Here is a 22,376-nt window from a genome sequence, read left to right as displayed (position 1 = left end):
ATTTGCAGTTTCTCCAACAGTTTTGAGTCTGGTACTGTAACTGTTCGATAACCAATCCAATCCCTATTGTACAATCACCACTTCACGACATTTATATGAAATCGGAACGGAAAAAACCCGCCGACTCCACCGTGAGACGCCGTTCTTTCCCCAGACTCCTTTTCTCTCCTTTTTTAACCGACTGTTTTCAATTTCAAAAGTGCTTGGTGCTGTACTTATGGCGTCGTGTCGCTGCAGTATTAGCTCACAGTGAAATCAATAGAAAGCGTTTGCCCTGCAGGACGCCGGCGCGGCACAGGAGGGAAAAAGGAAGTTGCCGACGTTTCAACGGGGGCGCACGGGAACGCTGCTCGATCTGTGCTGTACGTTCTTTGGCGTTGATTGAACAGACTTGGCCCGCGGAGAGACGGCACACGTGACGATCTGCTGCGACACGCTTTGCTTTACATATCGTTGTGGTCGGGTCGTGCGGGAGATGATGGGACGCTGAAACCGCCGCGTCAGAACTGGAGAGTGGTTTAACCGAGCGATGGGAAGTTTCTGAAGTGTAGTGTTTACATTTAGAGAAAGTATTAATACTAGTATGTCCGAGTGCTGCACACAACACATGACATAAGATAAGATAAGATATTCCTTTATTGTCCCACATGGGGAAATTTCATTGGTGCAACGCAGGTAGATACAGAGTTAGATCCAGAAGAACAGATCACTTATAGGAAGTCTGAAAAACACTTTCAGTAGAAGATCTCCTATAAATAAATAAAAACTCCCATAGACAAATAAATACATAAATACCATTGCATGTGATCCCGACAGTAATTGCACATGAATATGTGTCACGACAGCACATAGATTGCACATGAATTTCACAGTAATTGCACATACGACAGAATTGCACATCAGTATTAAGTTAGGTCAGTATTGCGACGGGATAACGTGACGATCTCCGGGTAAGACGACTGTTCTCCGCAGTTTCATGAGTTCCTCCTTTGTGGAAACGCGGTACGGCACCGGCCGGGGGGCGGGGCCGGAGCCGGGGGGCGGGGGCGGAGCCGGGGGACGGGGCCGGAGCCGGGGGGCGGGGCCGGAGCCGGGGGGCGGGGCCGGAGCCGGGGGACTCAGAGCCAAGACACATCGCAACGACACGACGAAAACACTCAATCCAGCCGAATAAAGTCAAAACAAGTTAATTTAAAGCGATTCCAGTGCGTGTCCCGATCGTTCGTGAAGTTCCTCTTTCATATAAACGTGTATATAAACGTGTACCGACGACACGCCGTACTTTAGCGCGGCCGGAGGGCGCGGGGGGGGGGGGGGGGGGGGGGCTGGTGGGCTCGCTCGGAGCTAGCTCACGTCACAACGAACGCAACGAAAAACGCTCAAATCCAGCCATACTCTTGCTCTAAATAAATAAATGAATAAAATAAATACAATACAATAAATACAATAACACATAAAATTAAATAAATAAAATAAATGAAATAAATAAAATACATTAAATTAAATTAGAATTTAAATAAAATAAAATACAATCAAATTAAATGCAATTACATTTAAAATACATTAAATTATATTAATACAATACAATATTAAAATAATAAAAACCCTAAAATGGTTAATAAATAATCTAAAATAATATAGTGGCTAAAAAAAACCACATAGAATAAAACTGTTAAAACTGTGTAATAAAAAAATGTGTATGATGTGTATAAAAAGTGTTGAATATGACATTTGGTGTATAGTTATGAATAATAAAAGATTCAGATTCTAAAGTGAATATCCGTGCTTGTAGTTCATGAAGAGTTTGTTGCTGGCTCGTCAGGTATGTTGTTAAAACTGTAAAAGTGTTCTCAGTTAAAAAAGTCATAATTAAAACAGTTTTGAGAGACGAAAACTGATTAAAAAAGGAAAATAAACAAATCATGATATGACAGTTCCACCAAAATTGAAAATCGTCACAGGAATGAGCTCGCGATTAGATTTTTCTCCCCATAACGACCACGTGCGCACCTGTAACCACGGCAAACGCGTACCGTACTCTCTCTCTCTATCACGGCGAGTCACATATCGAACGCACTGCACCTCGGGATGAAAAAACAGCAATCGGAAGCATCGCATGTAAACATCTTGAATAATTTATCCCATTTACCGTTGTATTTTTCACATTCCTCAAAGCCCACAACAACACGGTTTATCTATTATTCTTGTCTTTATTAAAACATCCCTCGTAAGGCTCGACAAAAACAACAACTAAATTTAAGCGCTATATTTATTTATGTGCATAAAGGGAATGAGATATCAAATACAAAGCAGCGCTCCCATGTTCCACTTGTATGTAACACATTGGTAAAGCACAAAGAAAATAGATTGTTCTGTTCTGTTTTCCCTCGAGGGCAAAAACGAGGGGGGGAAAAATGCGTTGCACGTGATGTTTTATTCATGTGCGACAGTGAAATTGGGTAAATAATGATGCTTCCGTGACGGCGCCCTCGTTGGAAATGCACAATCGCGCCCGCGTGCACGACGTTGGGGGGATATTTATTTATTGAATTGCCGCGTCTTGTGCCCAGCTGAGCGATCTGCATCCAGAGTTCTAATCTCGTTATCAATTATGTCTGGAGGAGCGCCTTGGCCCGCCTCCCGGAGAGAACGCTGCAGAAACGCTCTCTTCTGTTTGACTAGTTTCACCCTTAAAGATGCACCGTGTAACTTTTCTCATTGGGCAGGTTTTTACGATTTTCAAATGTTGACTTTATTTGGTGTATTTATACCTGTTGTACATATACGTTATAGTTTTACACCGATCGAGCAGGTATTTGTGGAGAAACGTTGAAAAATCTGTTGAAAATGATTACAGGAAGTGACATCACACCAGGGACACTCATTCCAGTCAAAGTTTATGCAGAATTTACACAAAGAAACAACTTTTTTGACTCTAAACATGAATTCAACTAAATAAAATCACTCTCAAATAGTTTTATTTGTCATATGAAATAAAATGGTGACATAAGATGAGTTTTGGCCCCCCCTAGTAATTTCCTTGTGTGATGTCATCAATTACAAACAGGAAGTGGAAATTATAAACCTAAAACATTTGCTATTCTGTGATACAATTTTTATCATTTTTAGCACAATTCCAAATATATTTATCTCCATTGCGTTTTAGTTCAATGAGTCGTCCGACCTGTAGAGGGCGCTTTAACAATATAACTCTTATTGAATAAAAGCTATAGATCAGTTTAATGACACGAATATATTAGCGTAAAATTCTTACAAAAAGGCGGGTTAATCGTATAAACAAAAAATAAGTATCCGCACAGCAGTTAGAGTCAGCGGTCAAATAGAAAAATATATATGTATACTGTTTTTGAAGTTTTCTGGATCCTACAGGCGTTAACTTTGACATTTAAATGGTCAGAATCTGATACAAGCCACAGTTAGTTACAATAATCACACGTATGAGAAATAAAGTTGTGTGTTTTGTGTGTTTTAAGTGTAAACGATGTTTTCTAATCCAGATGTAACTTGTATTTCTCATGACACGGCACTTTCATCATTTCCTCGTAGGTTTTAGTTTTGGAAGTTCATTTCCTTCTGCCGTGATCGCGACTAACGCAGCGGTGAAAGTGTTGCCACGAGCGCCCCCTGGTGGGAGCATCGGGGAGGCCTTTTCTGAGTATCCAAATTGAAAAGTAAATTGGGTTTAGGGACGTTTGGGATTGTTACGATGAGAGAAACAGCTTTTTGATTGAAAAAGAACACCGTGAACATGTTTTAGGAGAACATTCTGTTTTTGCACAGTTGTTTATCTTTTCCTGTTATTTTTTTTCATTTATTTTCTATTATTCCTTTTGATCTTATCTCAAATTTGTAGAGCACAATAGATTTAGTCATTTTGGCCAGATGTATTGATAAAAGAGGCTTATGTCACCTTAAACTTTCTAAATTCAACTTATATTTAGTTAATTAGTTATTCAATCATCGTAATTATTCAGTCTACAATGAAGTAACGTAATTATAACTGCTAAATAATAATAATAATATCTTCAATGTAACATTTACTCTTATTGTGTGACTATTTTAACACAAATACACATTTTTTTAGACCCGTCATCACTTTATGGAGATCAATATCGCCATTTCAAACGTTCAGAATTCAAAATAACGATCCGCAGATGTCATAAATGATAACTATACAGCAGCCAAACCCGTTTCATGTCTTCTTAAGGGGTTTTACAGTCTGTCGTGGCGATGTGACACTAAACTCTGACACAGCGACTCGTTCCACACTCGCATTCCAGGAAAGGAAATTGCGGCCGTTTTTCAACTTCCTCCCGCCTTCATTCACCCCGCGGTAATACTCGTATTTATTTGTTTATTCACTTCCTGTTGTGTGTGTTTGTGCTTTTTCGCCTCGCAGCTCCACTCCAACTCCGACAAGGGCGACGGAACTGTCAGGTACATTCTGAGCGGCGAGGGAGCGGGGACTATATTTATCATCGACGAGGTGACGGGGGACATCCACGCCACCAAGAGCCTGGACCGGGAGAGGAAATCGCATTACGTTCTGCACGCACAGGCCCTGGACCGCAACACGGAGGGCGCCCTGGAGCCCAAGTCGGAATTCATCATCAAAGTTCAAGACATCAACGACAACGCGCCCAAGTTCCCCGACGGACCCTTTGAAGCCGACGTGCCCGAGATGTCGGAAATGGGTGAGTTCTGGAACAACGCTCGGGAAAGGTTTTCTGATTGTTGGTTTGATGCCAGGTGAAATGTATGTGAGGAGTTACTTTGAGGATGGAGAGGAAGGGGATTCAACTACAGACGCTCTCAAACGCACAGACATGGTAGTTTGCAACAACAAAAGTTGATAATATCATGGATATTAATCATTCAGTAGTGATGGGCAGATATACCGTATTTTCTGGACTATAAGTTGCACCTTTTTCATAGTTTTGGCCGGGGTGCGACTTATACTTACATTTATACTTATATACTTATACTCTGGAGCGACTTATATGTGATATTATTTGTTATTTTCACACTTGCAACTGCATTTCATTCTCCAGTGCAACTTAAATATGTTTTTTTCTTCTCTATTATGCATTTTTTGGCTGGTGCGACTTATACTCCAGTGCGACTTATAGTCCGGAAAATACGGTACTGACAGAGGTATCAAAAAGTATGAACACACTGAATTTTTTTTGCTTAAAAATGCAGGGTTTTTTTCACGCATTTTAAACATATTTTTGTAATACATTGATCATATTTTAGGTTTTCTGCACATATATTTACAATTCATATTATTTCAAGCAGAAAGTGAAAGAAAGAATGATGGCAATTTGTTTATAGTTTGAATGTTTTTTATTACAAAACTCATTGGTATCGGATTGATATTGTCGTATTTACCATAGTATTACTTGGTATCGGATCGAATCAAAAAACTGTGGTATCGCCCATCACTCTTATTCAGGGCTGTTGTCAACTAAATTAATAAAGACATGTCCTGTGTATCCATTAACTGACTAATTATCAATATGGCAATACAAACAACAAACAATCTCTGAAATCTATCATGCGAATACATGAAGTACAAGTAAACCGTATCTTTATGAGGCAGATTAAACTAAACTCCTAAACTCGAGCTAACTCACTCCATGCTTTCTTCTTTTTGCTGTCGTGCACATGAAACCGGCTCCACACTCGAGGTTTTTGAAACTGTCTGCGATTCGACGACGTGACAGACATTTTTCAACACTTTTCTGTAATTTGGGAAAAGATTACAAGCGGGGGAGGGGCGAGTGCCACGTGATTGAACGATCCGTGCAATAAAACCAACACACGAGCTGCTTTTCCGTGTAATCGTCTATGAAAATGGAGAAACGTGTGTGGATTTAACTGTACTTACACGACGAATCAGAGTCACGTTGACCCCAGAGACATGAAGACGCCGCGACAAATAATCGCTCACGGGAATCGCTGCTCGAGCCACGCCTCCCGAGCTCGTGGAGAGGCAAAACAGGCTTCAAATCTGGCAACAAAAAAATCCTCTAGCGTGCAGGAGGCTTTACATCTTAGTCGCAAAGAAATATGTTGTTTGGTCCGTCGATTAAAGCGCTACAGCCCTGATAATAATGAAACGTCACATTGGCGCATTACACAACTCGGCGCGTGACGATAAATCGCAATCAATCATCAAGGTGGCTCTGAGCAATGAAGGCAGTTTTCCAGGTAGCGGGAATACACATTTAGACTAGCGACTTGAAACCACTGGCTAGCATCAGTACGTACGGGTTTAAAAAAAGTAAGACAATCAAATGTGGAGCAGGTGTAATTGAACGAAGCTGCCGTAGCGATGGTGCGAAAGGGTTCAAACTACCCTCGAAACCTTTCCTAGCTCAGACAACTCCTGACCCAACGAGGGACGACACAGACGTGGGAGTAAATCACTGTGCAGTTCTAGTTGCAGAGCAGTGACTGAATGTGTCCAGTGTTTTTATTCAAATAGCCGTGCAACAGTCAAATCTGGATTGCGATGATTACACCTGACGATTTCCCAAAAAAGCGTAATCCTCCTGTGCAGAGGGGGCGCTGCAGGACAGTCCACGACCACGTCTACGGATCTAGACTTTTAACTTTTACCCCAGACTTTTCAAACTTTAAAGTCGGGGTAAACACTCTTGTCGGTTCCCATCTGTCGCCTGTTGCTCAGTATCATCCAGTTCTCGAATCAGATCCGTCTTCAGAGCCCTGGTTTTCCCCGTCGTTTTGTGCTGCTCGGTTGCTTTCCCAGTGCCTCTTAAACGCTTCCACCATCACGGTCTCCTCGAAATACTCCAAAGTACCCGTAGCACCCGTAGCTTCTCATCCTCCACCGTCCCTTTTTTTTCTCATTCCGTCAGAGTCGTTTTTAGCTTGAGTGCACAAAGCCACCTCTTCTCTCCTCGTCCGCCGGCTCATGCCTCAGAGCACAATGGCCTCTGAAGTCCGTCGCTTGGATGTTTTCACAGCACTTCTGAAAACCGTGTGTCGGTCATTCAAAAGGCTGACCGTACTGCAGTCCGAGCTGTTCTGGAACCGTTTTTTTTTTTTTTTGTATGATCGGGAGAGCGATTCAGTGCTGCAGACGGTTCAAAGTGGTGAGTTTGTGTCATGATCCCTTGTGTCGCGGGAGAAGAGGCGCAGGCTGCATCTGGAAGGAGATCTCAGGCAACTCTCTGCAAAGTCACGACACAAATCCCTGTAAATGAGGAAGAGGATCGGTGTCTGCTACCGATTTCACCCTGATTTGTAAAAAGTCTGTTGGAGGCGGGACTGGAAAGCGTCTCAAATTGGTCATTACGGAAATAAAATGTTTAAATGAAAGAGATCGTGTTCTTTTAAGCAGGTGATTGTGTTGCATGATGGCGCGGGGATTTGGGTTTTGGCGTCTTGGCAAGAAGGTCTCCCCCCGGTGGAGTGGGACCTTTGTCTGTGGAGTTTGCATGTTCTTACCGTGTTTGCGTAGGTTTCCTCTGGATGCTACGGTAACCCTTGCAACTAAAAATATCTCCTTTGTAAACCAGAATCTCCGGGGGACTCTTCCAGGGGTCTCATGTCTAAAACGTTACATGGAATTCTTACCAAAAGTGTATTTTCTTATGTTTGTGAATTCTGTTCATTGACAATGGCAATAAACCCTTTCTGATTCTTATTTTGCGGACAAAACACAAGCTAATTTCTCATCGCTTTGAGCACAGATTGCCTTCTTCCTCATGTCTGAAAGCCCCTGATGGGCCACAAATGTAATATGGAAAGTCAAGTATGTTTGTACATACACTGGCTTTATAAAATTAGACCCTAAAGGTAAATAAACATGTATGACGATGAACTAAGTAGCAGTTAAGATAAACATGTCTAAAATGTTGCCATAGATTATAAACATTTTATCCCAGAATAGTTATTTATCAGTGATTCTGAATATAATTTGTACTTCCTGTTGATGACATCGCACTAGGAAATGAGCTTAAAACCCCTGGGCAAAAACTCATCTATTGTCACATTTTTTATTTTAATCTCAGCAAATAAACAGATAGGAGAGCGCTTTGATTTTGAAATAATGTTTAGAGGGTTTTGTGTAAATTCTGCATAAACTTTGGGGGAAATGAGTGTCCCTGGTGTGATGTCACTTCCTGTCATTTCTACAGATTTTTCAACGTTTTCTCCACAAATACCTGCTCGATCGGTGTAAAACTATCATTTATATGTACAACAGGTATAAATACACCAAATAAAGTCAAAATTAGAAAATACTAAAAACCTGTCATAGGCACTTTAAAGTCCCTGTAAAGCAGGCATGTCCAAACTAAGGCCCGGGGGCCAAATGCGGCCCTCAAACCAATTTTTGTCGGCCCTCCGGCTTCCTGCTAAGTTGATCCAAACAACAAAAAGTAGTAGTTTTTACTGTAAAATTTGAGAGATTGAAGCATTTTGATGTTATACTAACATAATATTAATGTTCCAAGTCTTATTAAAGGTGTGGAGGCATCGAAACTATGTCAAATGCAAAAAATCGACATTTTAGGGTTGTTTGTGGCCCTCTGCTCCGTATAAGTTTCAAAATGCGACCCTCTGTGAAAAAAGTTTGGACAACCCTGCTGTGAAGGTAAAGTCTTGTCCTCTACATTTGACCCACCCTAATGCCGCTGGGGCAATGACCAACCACAGTACAACCCCCCGGGACCCATCTCCAGACGTTGAGCTGGGCTTGGTCACGTCTAAGATGGGGGATTGTCTATATTGTGTATTTATTTTCGGTTACGGGGGAAAGTGCCCGGGGAAACCAGCCCAAACATGGAACGGGTGTGGCTCCTGACAGCACGGACCTTCTTGCTGTGAGGCGAGAGAGCAGGAAGTAACAATAGACAACATAGATACTACTTTTTTACCCACCTCCAAAGCGTCTCCTGCAGTTAAATGTACTACATACTACACAATAACAGAGAATTCCTTTAAAATCCACCACTGATTACTACTGACTCCCTTGGCCTATTTCCCACTATTAAAAACGACTGTATTTGCTCAGTTAAAGACGACTCAAAGAACTTTCTCTGATCAGGGAAATGGAAATGCAGATCTGATTAAGGATTCAAACGCCAGTGGGCCTGTTGCTGTTGCTGCGTCTTTATAAACACTCCATATCTGACTGCTCGAACTCATGTATATCCACAAGAAACGGCTGCGAGTTTCTTTAGCATCAAGGAAACGGCGCGTCGGAAATGTACGACTTACTCAGCCCATCACGGCGTCCTACATCTTTGGGGTAAGTTTCCCCTTCACTGACGGATTGGACTGCGAATCGGAAAATGCGCCGATGCATATTTTATAACGTGAAAACTTTAGGTGCCAAAAACCGGTCCGACAAAACTGTTGAGATTGTCATCATTAGGTGAGTGGACGAACTGTGAGTGGAAAATGATGTAAATTACTCTTATTATGGGAAGATGAGACGTATGAAACTGCAGCATCAAAACTAGAGAGTAGTTTGACCGAGCAATGATATGTTTCTGAAGTATAGTATAAAGTTAGAGAAAGTATTAATACGATTATGTCCGATTTAGCATAATTTAGAAACTGAAGTGCTGCACACAAAGCATGAAATACACTTGCTCTACCAGTGCTCATAAGGATTAAGAAATAAAAATACAATAAAACGTAAGAATAAAAATATAAATAAAAATGTAATCAAAAAATAATAAAAATAAGATCAATTCAATACAATCAAATACAAATATTAATCTAAAATAATATAGTGGCTAAAAATTACAAAAAAATTCCCTCAAATTACAAGTATTCCCTCATAACATATTGACTGTATAATTCCCATTAGTACAGGACTTTACTCAGGGTAAAGTCGCTCTCTTTGACCTTTCTTTAGCCCAGTTTGAGTCCAAATGTAGACTCGGTTTGGTCCTGTTCACGATCAGTCCTGGTGTGTCCAGATTTAGCCTTAGTTCCGGGTCAAGATTAGGACTAAAATTAACAAGAAAAAAGAAGGAACATTTTTTTGTATGCAGCTAGAATACAACAGCATCAGTAATTTAATAAATGCACGATTGACAAGTCAAATGTCGTTCTGTAGCATTCCACACAAAACCAGAACATACGCGAGAAGACGAGCGCAGAACCTCTCCGTGAAAAAGTCCAGAGTGCACTTTTAAAATAGATTTACACTGACACTTGAAAAATATTCATGCGTAAAAATAAAAGAAATGCTTGCAGTAATTACGGCCGTGCAGAAAACAATACTGCAAGAGGCCAGTAGGATGTGTGTATTGTCAAACTTCTCCAACAACAGGCTCTTCTAACAACTCCTATTGTCCTCCCACTTCCATTTCGACCCGTCTCCCAAACTTTCTCCCATGTCCACTCCCGCTTGGCCATTGTTGGCTGCACAACGGAATCAATCCCCATCAATAACCTTGGAGACACATCCCGGTTCTCTGCAGAGGGAGAAATAATTAGCCCCGCTCTCCTGCCGCCGGAGTGTCTTTTCGAGTGATTCCTGTGCGGTTCAGCGTCTCCCGTCTCAAATTGGCCGTAACAATCAACTGTCCCCGACTCCACTTCACTAATCCGCCGGCGTTCGTCGATATCTCCCAGGAGCTGCCGGCTAATTGGCGCTGATGCGCGTCTTTCTGGGATACATCGATTATCGGGGCAAGTGCCAGGCAGTTTTGGTCACGCACACGATCAAGTCTAATGTTCTGAGGACCTCGAACTATGTCGCTCCGGTTGTGATGACACATTTTGGTCGTTTGTGGGGGGCGGTCCACTGTGGTGTGACCGGTGGGTGGGCTGTTGGCGTGTTTCCATGTTTGTGTATGCCAGGGCAATACAGTGACTTTTTTTTAATTTATTTATTATTTTTTAAACACACAGCAACAAACAAATAACCTATATAAAGAATTAGGGGATAAAACAACAGATATATATATACACATTCACATATATCCACATAATTCATCAAATACACATATTATCTCAGATCCATGCATACATAAATTATACACACATACACACATGTACATATATATATATATACACACATTACAAACATATATATATATATATACGTACATACATATACACACATACATACATGCATGCACAGATTTATATTCACTTATGCATACACACGCATACTCATTCTCTCTTATGCTTATATAATAATAATATAATAATAATAATGAAACAAATAATACAAATATGAAGAAGAGAAAAAAATTAAAAAGAAATACATTAAACAAAATAAAATAGGTTTTCTTTTAGTTTTCTATAAGTTATCTGTTCTTTTACTGCTGTGCCTACTTGTACCTACGTGTTGCAACACTGAAATGTCCCCATTGTGTGGACAAATAAAGGCTTATCTTATCTTATCTTGAGTACCGAGTAAAATGATAGGGTGAGAGAGAAATCGGCGTTGGGAATCGAGCTCGCAACACTGCGGCTGGCTGCACCTAGAGCACTGGCATACGTGCGCCGTGCCTTAACCACTCCACCACCGGGCAGCACAAATTGATTCTCAACTTAGACTTTCCATTTTGAACTTAAGAGCTTTCCAAATGGACAAAGCTTGCTGGCGAAGCTAAGTAAAAGTGGTTGAGTTCGCTTTATTCAGTCGGAATGCTTTTTTAAAATTAAATTAAAGGTACAGCGCGCCCGCCTGCACATATGCGTAACAGGGGAAACCTTTGTAAACAGTGTCATTCGGAGCACTGGCTATGTTTTTCATGAGTCTCTCATTTGAGTCCATTTCAATGCGCTGCGTTGGAGAGAGCCCCTCGTATAAAGTGCATTCGAAAAGAGGGCCGAGTAAACAATCTACGCCTGCGTTTTGCTGAGCCACAGCCAATATGTCGACTAATTGCCTCTTCATTGAAAGCGGGTGAGCGCAGTCCATAGAGACTGGCATTATTTGAACTTTAGCGGAGCCGCCTCTCCGTCTGGGGCTCATTTACAAGCTCCGCCCTCCGAATTAGCTCCCATCAGTCGTACGCGATCGCAAGCAAATGATGTGTTCTCCGTTTGTATTCCTACCGTGCGCGCGCAGAAGACGTTTTTTGAATGCAAACGAGGGGAAGACTGATTAAGGGGCTAATGTGGAGCTAACATGGAGCTAACGTGGAGCTAACGTGGAGCTAACGTGGAGCTAACGTGGAGCTAACGTGGAGGCTTCCGTTACTTGAAGCTACTGGAAACACCCACGCAATTAAAACGCTGTATAGAAATAGGTTGACATATGAGTTTACGATTCAATTTAGACATTATACACAGGGACTTGATCAACAGAAAACAGATCTATCTCCATGGAGACGAAGCGGGCGCAAGCGACACGTCTGCGAAACGGCAAAAACCCACTCACGGGGAGAATGCGTGTTTTTCAAGGTGTTGTTTGGCGACGAAACAACCGTAATTCACATTGTAGGATATTCCAGGCAAAGCAATGACATCTCTTAAGAAGAAGAGCAGGAAAAGTGACGTAGTGCATCTTTAAAGATCTCACACGGCCCATAAACAAATCACGCTTTACTAGGATTTACGAGGACGCCTTGTTGTGTCATTATTTGTGGAAATACTTTGCATTGATGTTTCCATTAACTTTGATAAGATAAGATATGCCTTTATTTGTCCACACATGGGGACATTTCGGTGTTGCAACGCAGTAGATACAGAAGAAAAGAACAGATTGCACATTATTGCGTATGAGTATTGCACATGAATATGACATTATTGTGTATGAATATGACAGTAATTTGCATTGACTGTAAGGTATTTTTGTTGGTTTATAGTTGTGTTTTTGCACCTTCAGCCGTGTCTTCTGGATTATTCTCTCGTAAGTGAACTGCTGCAGGGTCACAAATTGTTGCCGACTAGAAGCAACTTAACAAGGCCATTAAGGAAGCATCTGGAAGCTGAGCTCTTTAGAGGGACAGGCTGCGGGAGGTGAACTCTGTGGACTCGGAGGGACATGTTATTTCACACGCTTTAAATAATGAATCACATGGAAGTGGGTTTTAGGGAGCGATCTTTTCATTCCGTATCAGATCTGAAAGTTTCTCGCGATTTGTGTGACTTCTCAAAGTCTTGAGAATCCATTTTGTTACACTGCAACTCTTGTGTTCAGGGGAAAAAAGAGCAAAAAAGCAACTCTATTCTTAGTTTTTAACAAGCAAAGGGAAGGACTTGATGCATTTGTGAATGGGAAAGACGCTTTTACAGACAATAGACAAAAGAAACGCATGAAATTCAGACTTGATTTGGAAATGGACACGTTTTGGACTAAGTGGGACTTTGTGGGACTTAGTGGGACTTTGTTATTTTGATGTTTAGTGTGTTCTCATTTTCACTGACTGCTCGTGCTGTGTTCTGCATTGTTCTCTGTTCTCTGTAAATTCTCGAAAAAAAACGAAAAGGAAAAGAAAGAAAACTGGTCTTCTTCCACGCTTGGACCAATCAGTTTGAAGTATTCGCTTGATTGCTGTGCACAACTCGACTCATACCATTCCGTTGCCATCGTTACCATAACATCAGTATGCATCAATATTTTACGTGCTGTTTTCTGCCCAATTCACACTGCCGCACCGCACTGGAACATCATACTTCATTCCCCGATGGACGAATGAAACGACACAAATACAAAGCGAACTATCCAATGAACTGAATCCATTGACTTCATCCAAATACTCGACGGTGTTGAAACTGTACTACAAGTTCTCCTGTTTCTTTTTTACGATATTACACTATGTAATGGGATTCTTCCTCAACAGCGCATGAAGTGTGGGTTGAGTGCGGTGATCTTTAGCTCGGCCGGTTTCGAATCACTTCTCTTAAAATCCCCGACGAATTTAATTTGTGCTGAACGATGCGAGCGCGGATAAATTTCTATGCACAAAGGCTCGAGATTAGCCTCCTTTAACCTGCTACATTTCCTCTCCCGCACAGAGTTGGATTTCACTCCGAGAAGTTGATTCTGTGCCACGTCTAATTTGATTTTTGGGACGTAACTTGGAACTAGATCTGGATTTTTCACGTCTACATCGGGATTAAACCAGAATCAGACCAGGTCGAATGTGAACGAAACCCTCTGAACCCTGAAATCGATGCTTTATAGACTCATTATAATGTTTTATTAGTATTTTTATGTGGTTAAAATCCACTTTAAATTCAGCAAAAGTACAATTCAGAACATAAGATTTAGATTTGTGTATTCGTGCCATTTAAAATTGTAATATCGGTTTAAAAAAAATGCACAGCTTCGGTTGACAGTTCCGCTCCCATTGTGTTATTTCTTTTCCACCATTGAAGTTTCTATTGTTTCATTTGGTTTATTTCCCTGGGGCTAAATAACCACGCCCGTGTTCAGGACGAATGGCGCGATCCGAGATGTGAGTGAACAGGTCGAGAGAAAAGCGATTGTATTTGTTAATATCTCTAATGCATCACATAAGCTTGTCGTGCAATCATAGCCTCCATAGTGCAATTATAATGGCTTAATGAAGCCTGTAATGCTATTTGAGCAACACCTCGAGTGTTAAATTGCTTCACTCCCAGTTCTTAAATAACAGCTTAAATGATGAAGCGTCTCCATGTTCCATCTCGTTTTGTTTGCAGGTTTGGGGCCCAAGCAAGTTTCTGTCCTTTTAGTATGTGGCCCTTGCAAAGGCCTCAAAATGTGCTGTAGTTTATGGTTAATTTCATCTATTGTAAAACCTGTTTTAATGGTCGTATATCACATGTCCACGCTCCACGTGTGTCTTTACATTTTGCCGCGTCTAGATTCACTTCTTCATTAGACTCATTTCTCTGTGAATATGAGTCTGATTGTAATAAAACACACTGTTTTGAAGCTTAAAATACAAAGAACACGACCTGCTTCCCGATGGCCGGTAAAAATCTATAAATTAGAAGCACCGTTGTAATGACCACAGGGTTCAAAGCATGGGAAAAAGTTGCGGCTTAAAGTACGAAAGATACGGTAGTCTTACCCTTAAGACTTGATTTAGGACGGCCAAATATTTATGCTGGTGGTACTTGGAATTAAAAGTTTGTGCACAACTCGTCTAATTGAATGATATTTGATTAGTTCAATACATCAAGGAAAATAAGTGTTTAAGATGCAAGAAGTGAAAAGGAGGTGAATCAAAGGAACTTTCACTAATGCTGCTCATGTTTGGGTGTTTATGAATTAGAAAATGATCAAATTATGTGCAAAATACAGGCCCATGTAATGCAAATGACGATTGTTAAACTGTTATATTTGTGCCATAATCATTCTAACTAAATAATTCTAACTCAGCTGTTTTGTCAATGTAAAGTTTGATAAATACAATGTGGAGTTATCACAAAAATGCATTTCCCCCTGAATATAAGCTCTGGACCCTGCTAAATGTATATAGTGAGTTAAAGGTATAAAAATAGGATTTATTTATTTTAACTGATTCATTTAATTTCAAACTAATTATTGTATTTATTCATTTTATTCATATACCATGAGTCTTATAAAGTAAAAACGTTATTGGAAGAAAAAGAATGTTGTTGTCCTCATTTGTTTTGACATGATAGTTATGATAGAATATGCAAAAAAATAAAAAATAAATAAAGTTTGTGAAACAGAAATGAAAACTTAATCAAGTCAAACTTAAGTAATCACGTTTTAGAAATCCTATGAGCCAGCTGGTTTTCTAATCTTTTATTTTGAACAAAAATAGGACTATTTCAATGACTTCAACGACTCTCGGATCACAAAATTGCATACTTTATTTTGGAAACCTTTCATACTCTGTGATTTTGTCCCATTATTCTTAAATGGCCTTCTTTTCCCAGCACCTGATTCACTAGAGCTCACAAATATAGCCTGACATTTCCAAACTCCTCTCACCAATACCCTTTTTAACCAGTTTTATGCGTGTTCTTTTCCTGTGCAGGGACGTCAGTGTTGCAGCTCACGGCGACGGACGCGGACGACCCCACCTACGGAAACAGCGCCAAAGTAGTCTACAGCATCCTCCAGGGGCAGCCGTACTTCTCTGTCGACCCCAAGACAGGTGCGTGTCTCTGGACTCACCCACTCATCCTCCGCTGGGGCAAATATCAAGTCTGCATGAGCTAAAAGGAGTACTGTATTTTTAGAGTATAAGTCACGCCAGCCAAAAATGCATAATAGGGGAGGAAAAAACATATATAAGTCGCACTGGAGTATAAGTCGCATTTTTGGGGAAATTTATTTGATAAAATCCAAGACCAAGAACAGACATTTCATCTGTAAATGCAGTTTAAAATAATAACAGATGAGAGAACATGGTGAATAGGTGTACGTATGCTACATGAGGCACAGACAGAACTGTGGTAAGTGTCTGGTATGTTAACGTAACATATTCACAGTTATTCAGATAACTATAGCATAAAGAACATGCTAACAAGTTTACCAAAGCATCAGTTTTACCCCAAATCACTAAATCCATTGAATTCTTCTTCCTCTGTGTCACTTCTAAACAACTCCACAAACTCCAGAGGAAGAGGAAGTGCAGATTCTTCTTCAGTTTCATCAAATGAATCGCAAACGAACAGAAATACTATTGTTTGGAAGAGCACTCTAAGCGTTTTAATTTGAATACAGTAATTAGATATTTTTGTTGTGATTTAATTAAAGACACTATGCTATGCTCATTTTGTAAATCTCCAGAACGGCAAATGCAATACTATACATTTTTCGAAATATCTCACAGCTCTGCACCGTCAGTGAAACCAGGAATGCAACTTCAAACAACCAGTGCTAAGTATTGTTGAAGTGAGTCGTTTGAAGTTGTCTTGAGACCCGTGTCAAGATCTTTCCGTGTCGTACCAAGGCAAAATAATATACTTATGTTGACGGAATCGTTTGCTTTTCCTTTGCTCATTCGCAGCGCAATAAGCGGCAAACGACGGTACATTCTATCTCGTCGTTTGAGCCATCACGGCGTCAGCAGAAATTTATTGTTGCCGTGCGTTCTCTGCCGTCGGGGCCGTAATAGCCGCGAACGCGACGCATAACTCGGCTGTGATCTCCGTCGCTCTTAAATTGTGGCGTATATCAAAGTATCTCCGTGCTCTGTCTGCTGGCACCGCTGTTCCCGCTCTGCACACGTCATCACAGAAGCCGCGGCGGCAGAGTTACGGTCCATCCTTATGAAACCGCCGCGTTCTCGCACACGCAAACCGCATTTTATTTTTTTGACGCGCCATTACCGACTCGCCCGGGGTCATCGGAGACTTCTGTTCGGAGACGTCGGAACGCCATTGTTTTAAAAGAGGAACAAGGAAATCCATTGTGATTTCTAGCGCGCCGTTCGCCTAAGAGCTTCCTCCCGGAGTCTATTAAATGTTAATAAACCTCCAAAGTGCTGGACATATAACTTTTATGGACGTGTCGTGTGCTCTATTGTGAGAGCGTGTTGTTTGTTTGATGTGTTTTTAAAGTGCATTCTCCGGCTCTGCGAACGTCCTTTGTCTTTGTACCGATTGATTCATCTGCATCAAAAACGGGTAGTTCGGCCCCTTGGAGGCCGCAGCGCCGATGTGTAAAACATGACTTCTTTGCTGAATGAAGCGATACAAATGAATTGCTGAGTATTCGCGCCGCGCCTCCCAGGGAAAAGGCTACGGGGATTGATGGAGTCGTTCTTTCGGCGGCGTTCGAGAGGCAAAAAGCAATGAGTTTTCTGCACCGGAAATGTGGCCGTCCCCCACACCTGAACTTCATATTCGTTTTTAATTCTCTCATAACCGATGCCTTCGTTTTTCCCGGGGTCCCATGGGTGCAGGGGAGTCTTTGAACATACCTGGATGTAATGACTTCCATAAATTAAATTCCATCGCATCCAGCGACAGATTGTAAATGAAATGCTGAACGTGACCTAATATCTCTCATCTAGGCCATGGGTGAATGTTTTCCCCACATACTAGAGCCTTCACCAAGTATTGTATGCCAAAGTAGTAATTTTATTTAAAGACACTGTACCTGAATGATGTCCACAAATATGTCCCACTTTCCTAATGCATTTCTCCTAATTCTCATCACTTTCTCCTGTTGGACTTTGGATAATATGTAGTTTGTTTGGAATTGTCCATTGAAAACTAGACTAAACTGCACAAGTAAACTAGAGTAAAAAAGGGGCCAGACAGATTCCAAGTTACAATCCAAATATGTTTCATGACTAGTAGTAGTAGTGTTGGGTATTGAATACAGAAACGTATGAATGAAAATAGGAAGTACTCAGTTTGTCAGCGGTTCGTCACCAGCTCTGCTCAAGAATGACAGGACGCACACTTCCTCTGCATAAGTCGTTTCGCTGTTACGTTGTTACGCTGCAATCACGAAGCACGTCGAGCACGAGGAGGGAGAAACAACATGGCAGGGCTTTCACCAGTGGAAACACTTTGCATCAACAACACGCAAAAGGACAGCTAAACAAGCGCAACAACCTTCCGCCTCCTCCTCCGACAGGACAAGACAGGACAGGACAGGACAGGACAGGACACTGACACCATGTTAGAAACCCAGGCTTGAATTACGACCGTCGAGTAACGTCAAAGGCAGAAATAACCAGGCTCTTTACAGCGTTTGTATGAGATGTGACACATTTGTACTGTCGAGCAGCATTTTACAGCACGTACAAACAACAGAAAAACATGTGCAAACTACAAGGGCCAGAGTTATGGCAAGATTAACAACAAACCAGGTCTAAAACAGGTCTAAAGCAGGTCTAAAGCAGGTCCAAAGCAAGTATAAACCAGGTCTAAACCAGGACTAAAGCAGGACTAAAGCAGGTCTAAAGCAGGACTAAAGCAGGCTTAAACCAGGTCTAAAGCAGGTCTAAACCAGGTCTGAAGCAGGTCTAAACCAGGTCTAAACCAGGTCTAAACTAGGCCTATACCAAGCCTAAACCAGGTCTAAACCAGGCCTAAACCAGGTCTAAAACAGGCCTAAACCAGGTTGAAAGCAGGCCTAAACCAGGCTTAAACCAGGTCTAAACCAGGCTTGAACCAGGCCTAAACCAGGTCTGAACCAGGTCTAAACCAGGTCCAAACCAGGCCTAAACCAGGTCTAAAACAGGTCTAAACCAGGTCCAAACCAGGCCTAAACCAGGTCAAAAACAGGTCTAAACCAGGTCGAAACCAGGTCGAAACCAGGTCTAAACCAGGCCTGAACATGTGGTATGGGTGGATCCCTCATCATCACAGAAAAGATCAGTGGTCGTTCATGTTGATGTAGACCAGTGCCTGAAAATACGCCTCTAGTTTTCAAAAAGTGGATTTTATTAGGCCCGAGCCCCAGCAGGGCGGAGGGCCTATTGCTCCCGCAACGCTGCCGAAGGCAGCGTTGCAACTGAAACATGCGCAGCCCGCATGTTTGGTACCCCGTCGCCCCTGGCAAGTACAGTGAACTAGCCCATGCCGAAGGCATGGATCATACATACTTACTCCTGCTATGACAGAAATAGTCAACAATGAGTGAATGGGCATAGCCCATTCACTCATTGTTGACAACAGCAGCGCGAAGCGCTGCATTCCTCCAAAAACCCATGCCATGCTTGTATCTGCTCAAATCAATGGAAGTCTATGGGGAGTGGGCGGGGCATCCAGACGGAATAGGGAGTGACGAGCGCGTAAGCGCTCGTAATGATGATTCCACCCCATGGCGGCATCGGGAAGGCTTAGAGCTTTCAAACGATGTATAATTTGTTGTTATAGTGGAAACGGCTATATTGTTTTTGCTAAAAATATTATTATTTTTATTTTTATTATTTTTCTTGTTCTTCTTCAGCGCTTTGATCTCTAATTTGACCCCCTTAACATGCTCAAAAACTCACCAAACTTTGCCCAAAATTCAGAATCGGCGAAAAATTTAGTTTTTTCTGGGCCATTTTTTTTTCCGTTAAAAAATGGCGCGACAGCGCCACCGACAAAAGTCAAAATACATTGCGCCTATGGGAGACGCCCCGAGGTCAACTTTGGCGTAAAGCTACGAAATTCGGGACACGCATTCCTCTCGTGAGGACAAAAAAAAAAAATCATTGTGGCCACGCCCCCAGACTAACCCTATAGCCGCCATCTTCCTTTGAAAATGAAAACACGCTGTGTTAGCCATTTTGTTCACGTCAAACTTTGACGAACTCCTCCTAGGGCGTTTTGCCCACCGACTTCTAAATCGGCGTACGTCCTCTGGACAAGTGGGGCATCTAAAGTTATCCAATTTTTTGAGATACCTTTTACGGTCTGTGTGCGGCGCAGCCGCAAAGTTGGACAACTTATTTTGGAATATTGCAGATCTAAAAATTGCTCCCATTTGATCAAAACAAGTCCGATTAGGACCAAATTTGAATCAGTTGTTAAACTTTCTAGTTTGGACCAGTTTATGATGACAAAATTGAAATGGGCGCGATAGCGCCCCCTACAGAGTGAACTTTAAATTAACATTGAAGGTCAAAAATTATTTTTAAAATTAAATTTTTACGGCGTAGTCGTAGCGATGACAGAAACCTCCCGTGTTATCCCTATGGGAAAACCGCAAAATCTCTCAAATATCCACATTTTTATGTTTCACACTTTAACGAACTCCTCCTAGTGCGTTTTGCCCACCAACCTCAAAATCGGTGTACGTCCTCTAGACAAGTGGTGCATCTAAAGTTATCCAAATTTTAAGGATAGCTTTTACGGTCTCTGTGCGACGGAGCCGCAAACGTTTCCCAGAATTCTGACTATTTGGCCTTCAGAGTGGCCTATAAACAATAGAGTTTTTCCAAATGACATGACATTTTGCACTAAATTCTAATTTGCCATCCTGATCATACAAGTATAAGAGCCAAAGTCATATTTTGTACAGCGTAACCGTAGCGATGACAGAAACATCCCATGTTATCCTTATGGGAAAATCGCAAAATCGCTCAAATCACCACATTTTTACGTTTCACACTTTGACAAACTCCTCCTAGGGCGATTGTCCGATCAAACTCATATTTGGGGAAAATCATCTACACAAACGGGGCATCAAAAGTTAGTCATATTTTGATTTTAAGTGGTACGGTCTCTGTGCCGTGGAGCTGCAAATATACTGTCACAAATGGGAAAAACGCCAAATCCTTGAAATGTTCACATTTACGCTTCACACTTTAACAAACTCCTCCTAGTGCGTTTGGCCCACCAATCTCAAAATCGGTGTACGTCCTCTAGACAAGTGGGGCATCTAAAGTTATTCAAATTTTATGGATAACATTTACGGTCTCTGTGCAGCTGTGCCGCAAACTGTTCGCAGAATTTGGACTATTTGGCTTTCAGAGTGGCCTATAAACAAGAGTTTTTCCAAATGACATGATATTTTGCACACAATTCTCATTTGCCATCCCCAAAGTCATATTTGGTAAAGCGTAGCCGTAGCGATGACAGAAACATCCCATGTTATCCCTATGGGGAAACCGCAAAATCTCTAAAATGACCACATTTTTACGCTTCACACTTTAACAAACTCCTCCTAGGGCGAATACCCGATCAAGTTCATATTTGGGGAGAATCATCTACACAAGCGGGGCATCAAAAGTTATCCATATTTTGATTTTAAGTACTAGGGTCTCTGTGCGGTAGAGCCGCAAATATATGTCACAAATGGGAAAAACGCCAAATCCTTGAAATGTTCACATTTATGCTTCACACTTTAATGAACTCCTCTGTGGGCAATAGCTCGATCAAGCTCATATTTTGGGAAAATCATCTACACAAGCGGAGCATCAAAAGTTATCCATATTTTTATTCCAAGTGTCACGGTCTCTGTGCGCTGGAGCCGCACATTCGACCCACATTTGTGTTCATTTGCACTGGTTAAGCACAGCATTGTACATGTCCAATGTGTCGCTGTCTTAGTTCTTAGACAATTGCGTTAGCGCCATCTCTGTAAAATGCAGAGAGCAGAGTCGGAAGGCCGGCAGCCCGCGAGGGCCGTTGGATGCCGCTTGCGGCTTTAATTTTATCTGTTTTCATCTTTGTTGACACAGTGCACCTTTAAATATAATGTATGCATGGTTTATACAAAGCGAGTGTGGGACTCTGTGTTACTCTGGCACGTGACAGTCATTGTCCATGATCCAGCCTGTATTTTATCTCCGTCTCGTGAAAGAAAAGAGGCCATTCTTTCAGGCTTAAGAACAATCAAATGCAAATTGTTGCTCTATTCAAGAGCAACAATAGCTACTTAACCCACTCAAGCAAAATTAGATCATCATTTTGGACGGGACTGGAGATGGAACTAGATTTCATACCATTTTAGTTTCCTGTTGGACAATCATTTTGACAACTTTCTTCAA

The 22,376-nt window shown here is 41.5% G+C and overlaps 1 protein-coding gene across 1 annotated transcript in view; it reads left to right on the top strand.

Annotated features, from left to right (window-relative positions):
* LOC140364358 (cadherin-18) overlaps positions 1-22,376 on the top strand; it is a 193,260-nt gene that overhangs the window by 30,508 nt on the left and 140,376 nt on the right. The window contains exons 2-3 of the mRNA XM_072450452.1: positions 4,421-4,715; positions 15,969-16,088. Of these exons, the coding sequence (XP_072306553.1) occupies positions 4,421-4,715; positions 15,969-16,088 (415 nt within the window). The remainder of the gene's footprint in view (positions 1-4,420; positions 4,716-15,968; positions 16,089-22,376) is intronic.

The sequence above is a fragment of the Eucyclogobius newberryi genome, unplaced genomic scaffold (genome assembly GCF_026437365.1).
Source record: "Eucyclogobius newberryi isolate DKJ021-1_F unplaced genomic scaffold, fEucNew1.0.hap1 SCAF_18, whole genome shotgun sequence".
Lineage (NCBI taxonomy): Eukaryota > Metazoa > Chordata > Actinopteri > Gobiiformes > Gobiidae > Eucyclogobius > Eucyclogobius newberryi.
This window is presented reverse-complemented; position numbering and strand designations above follow the sequence as displayed.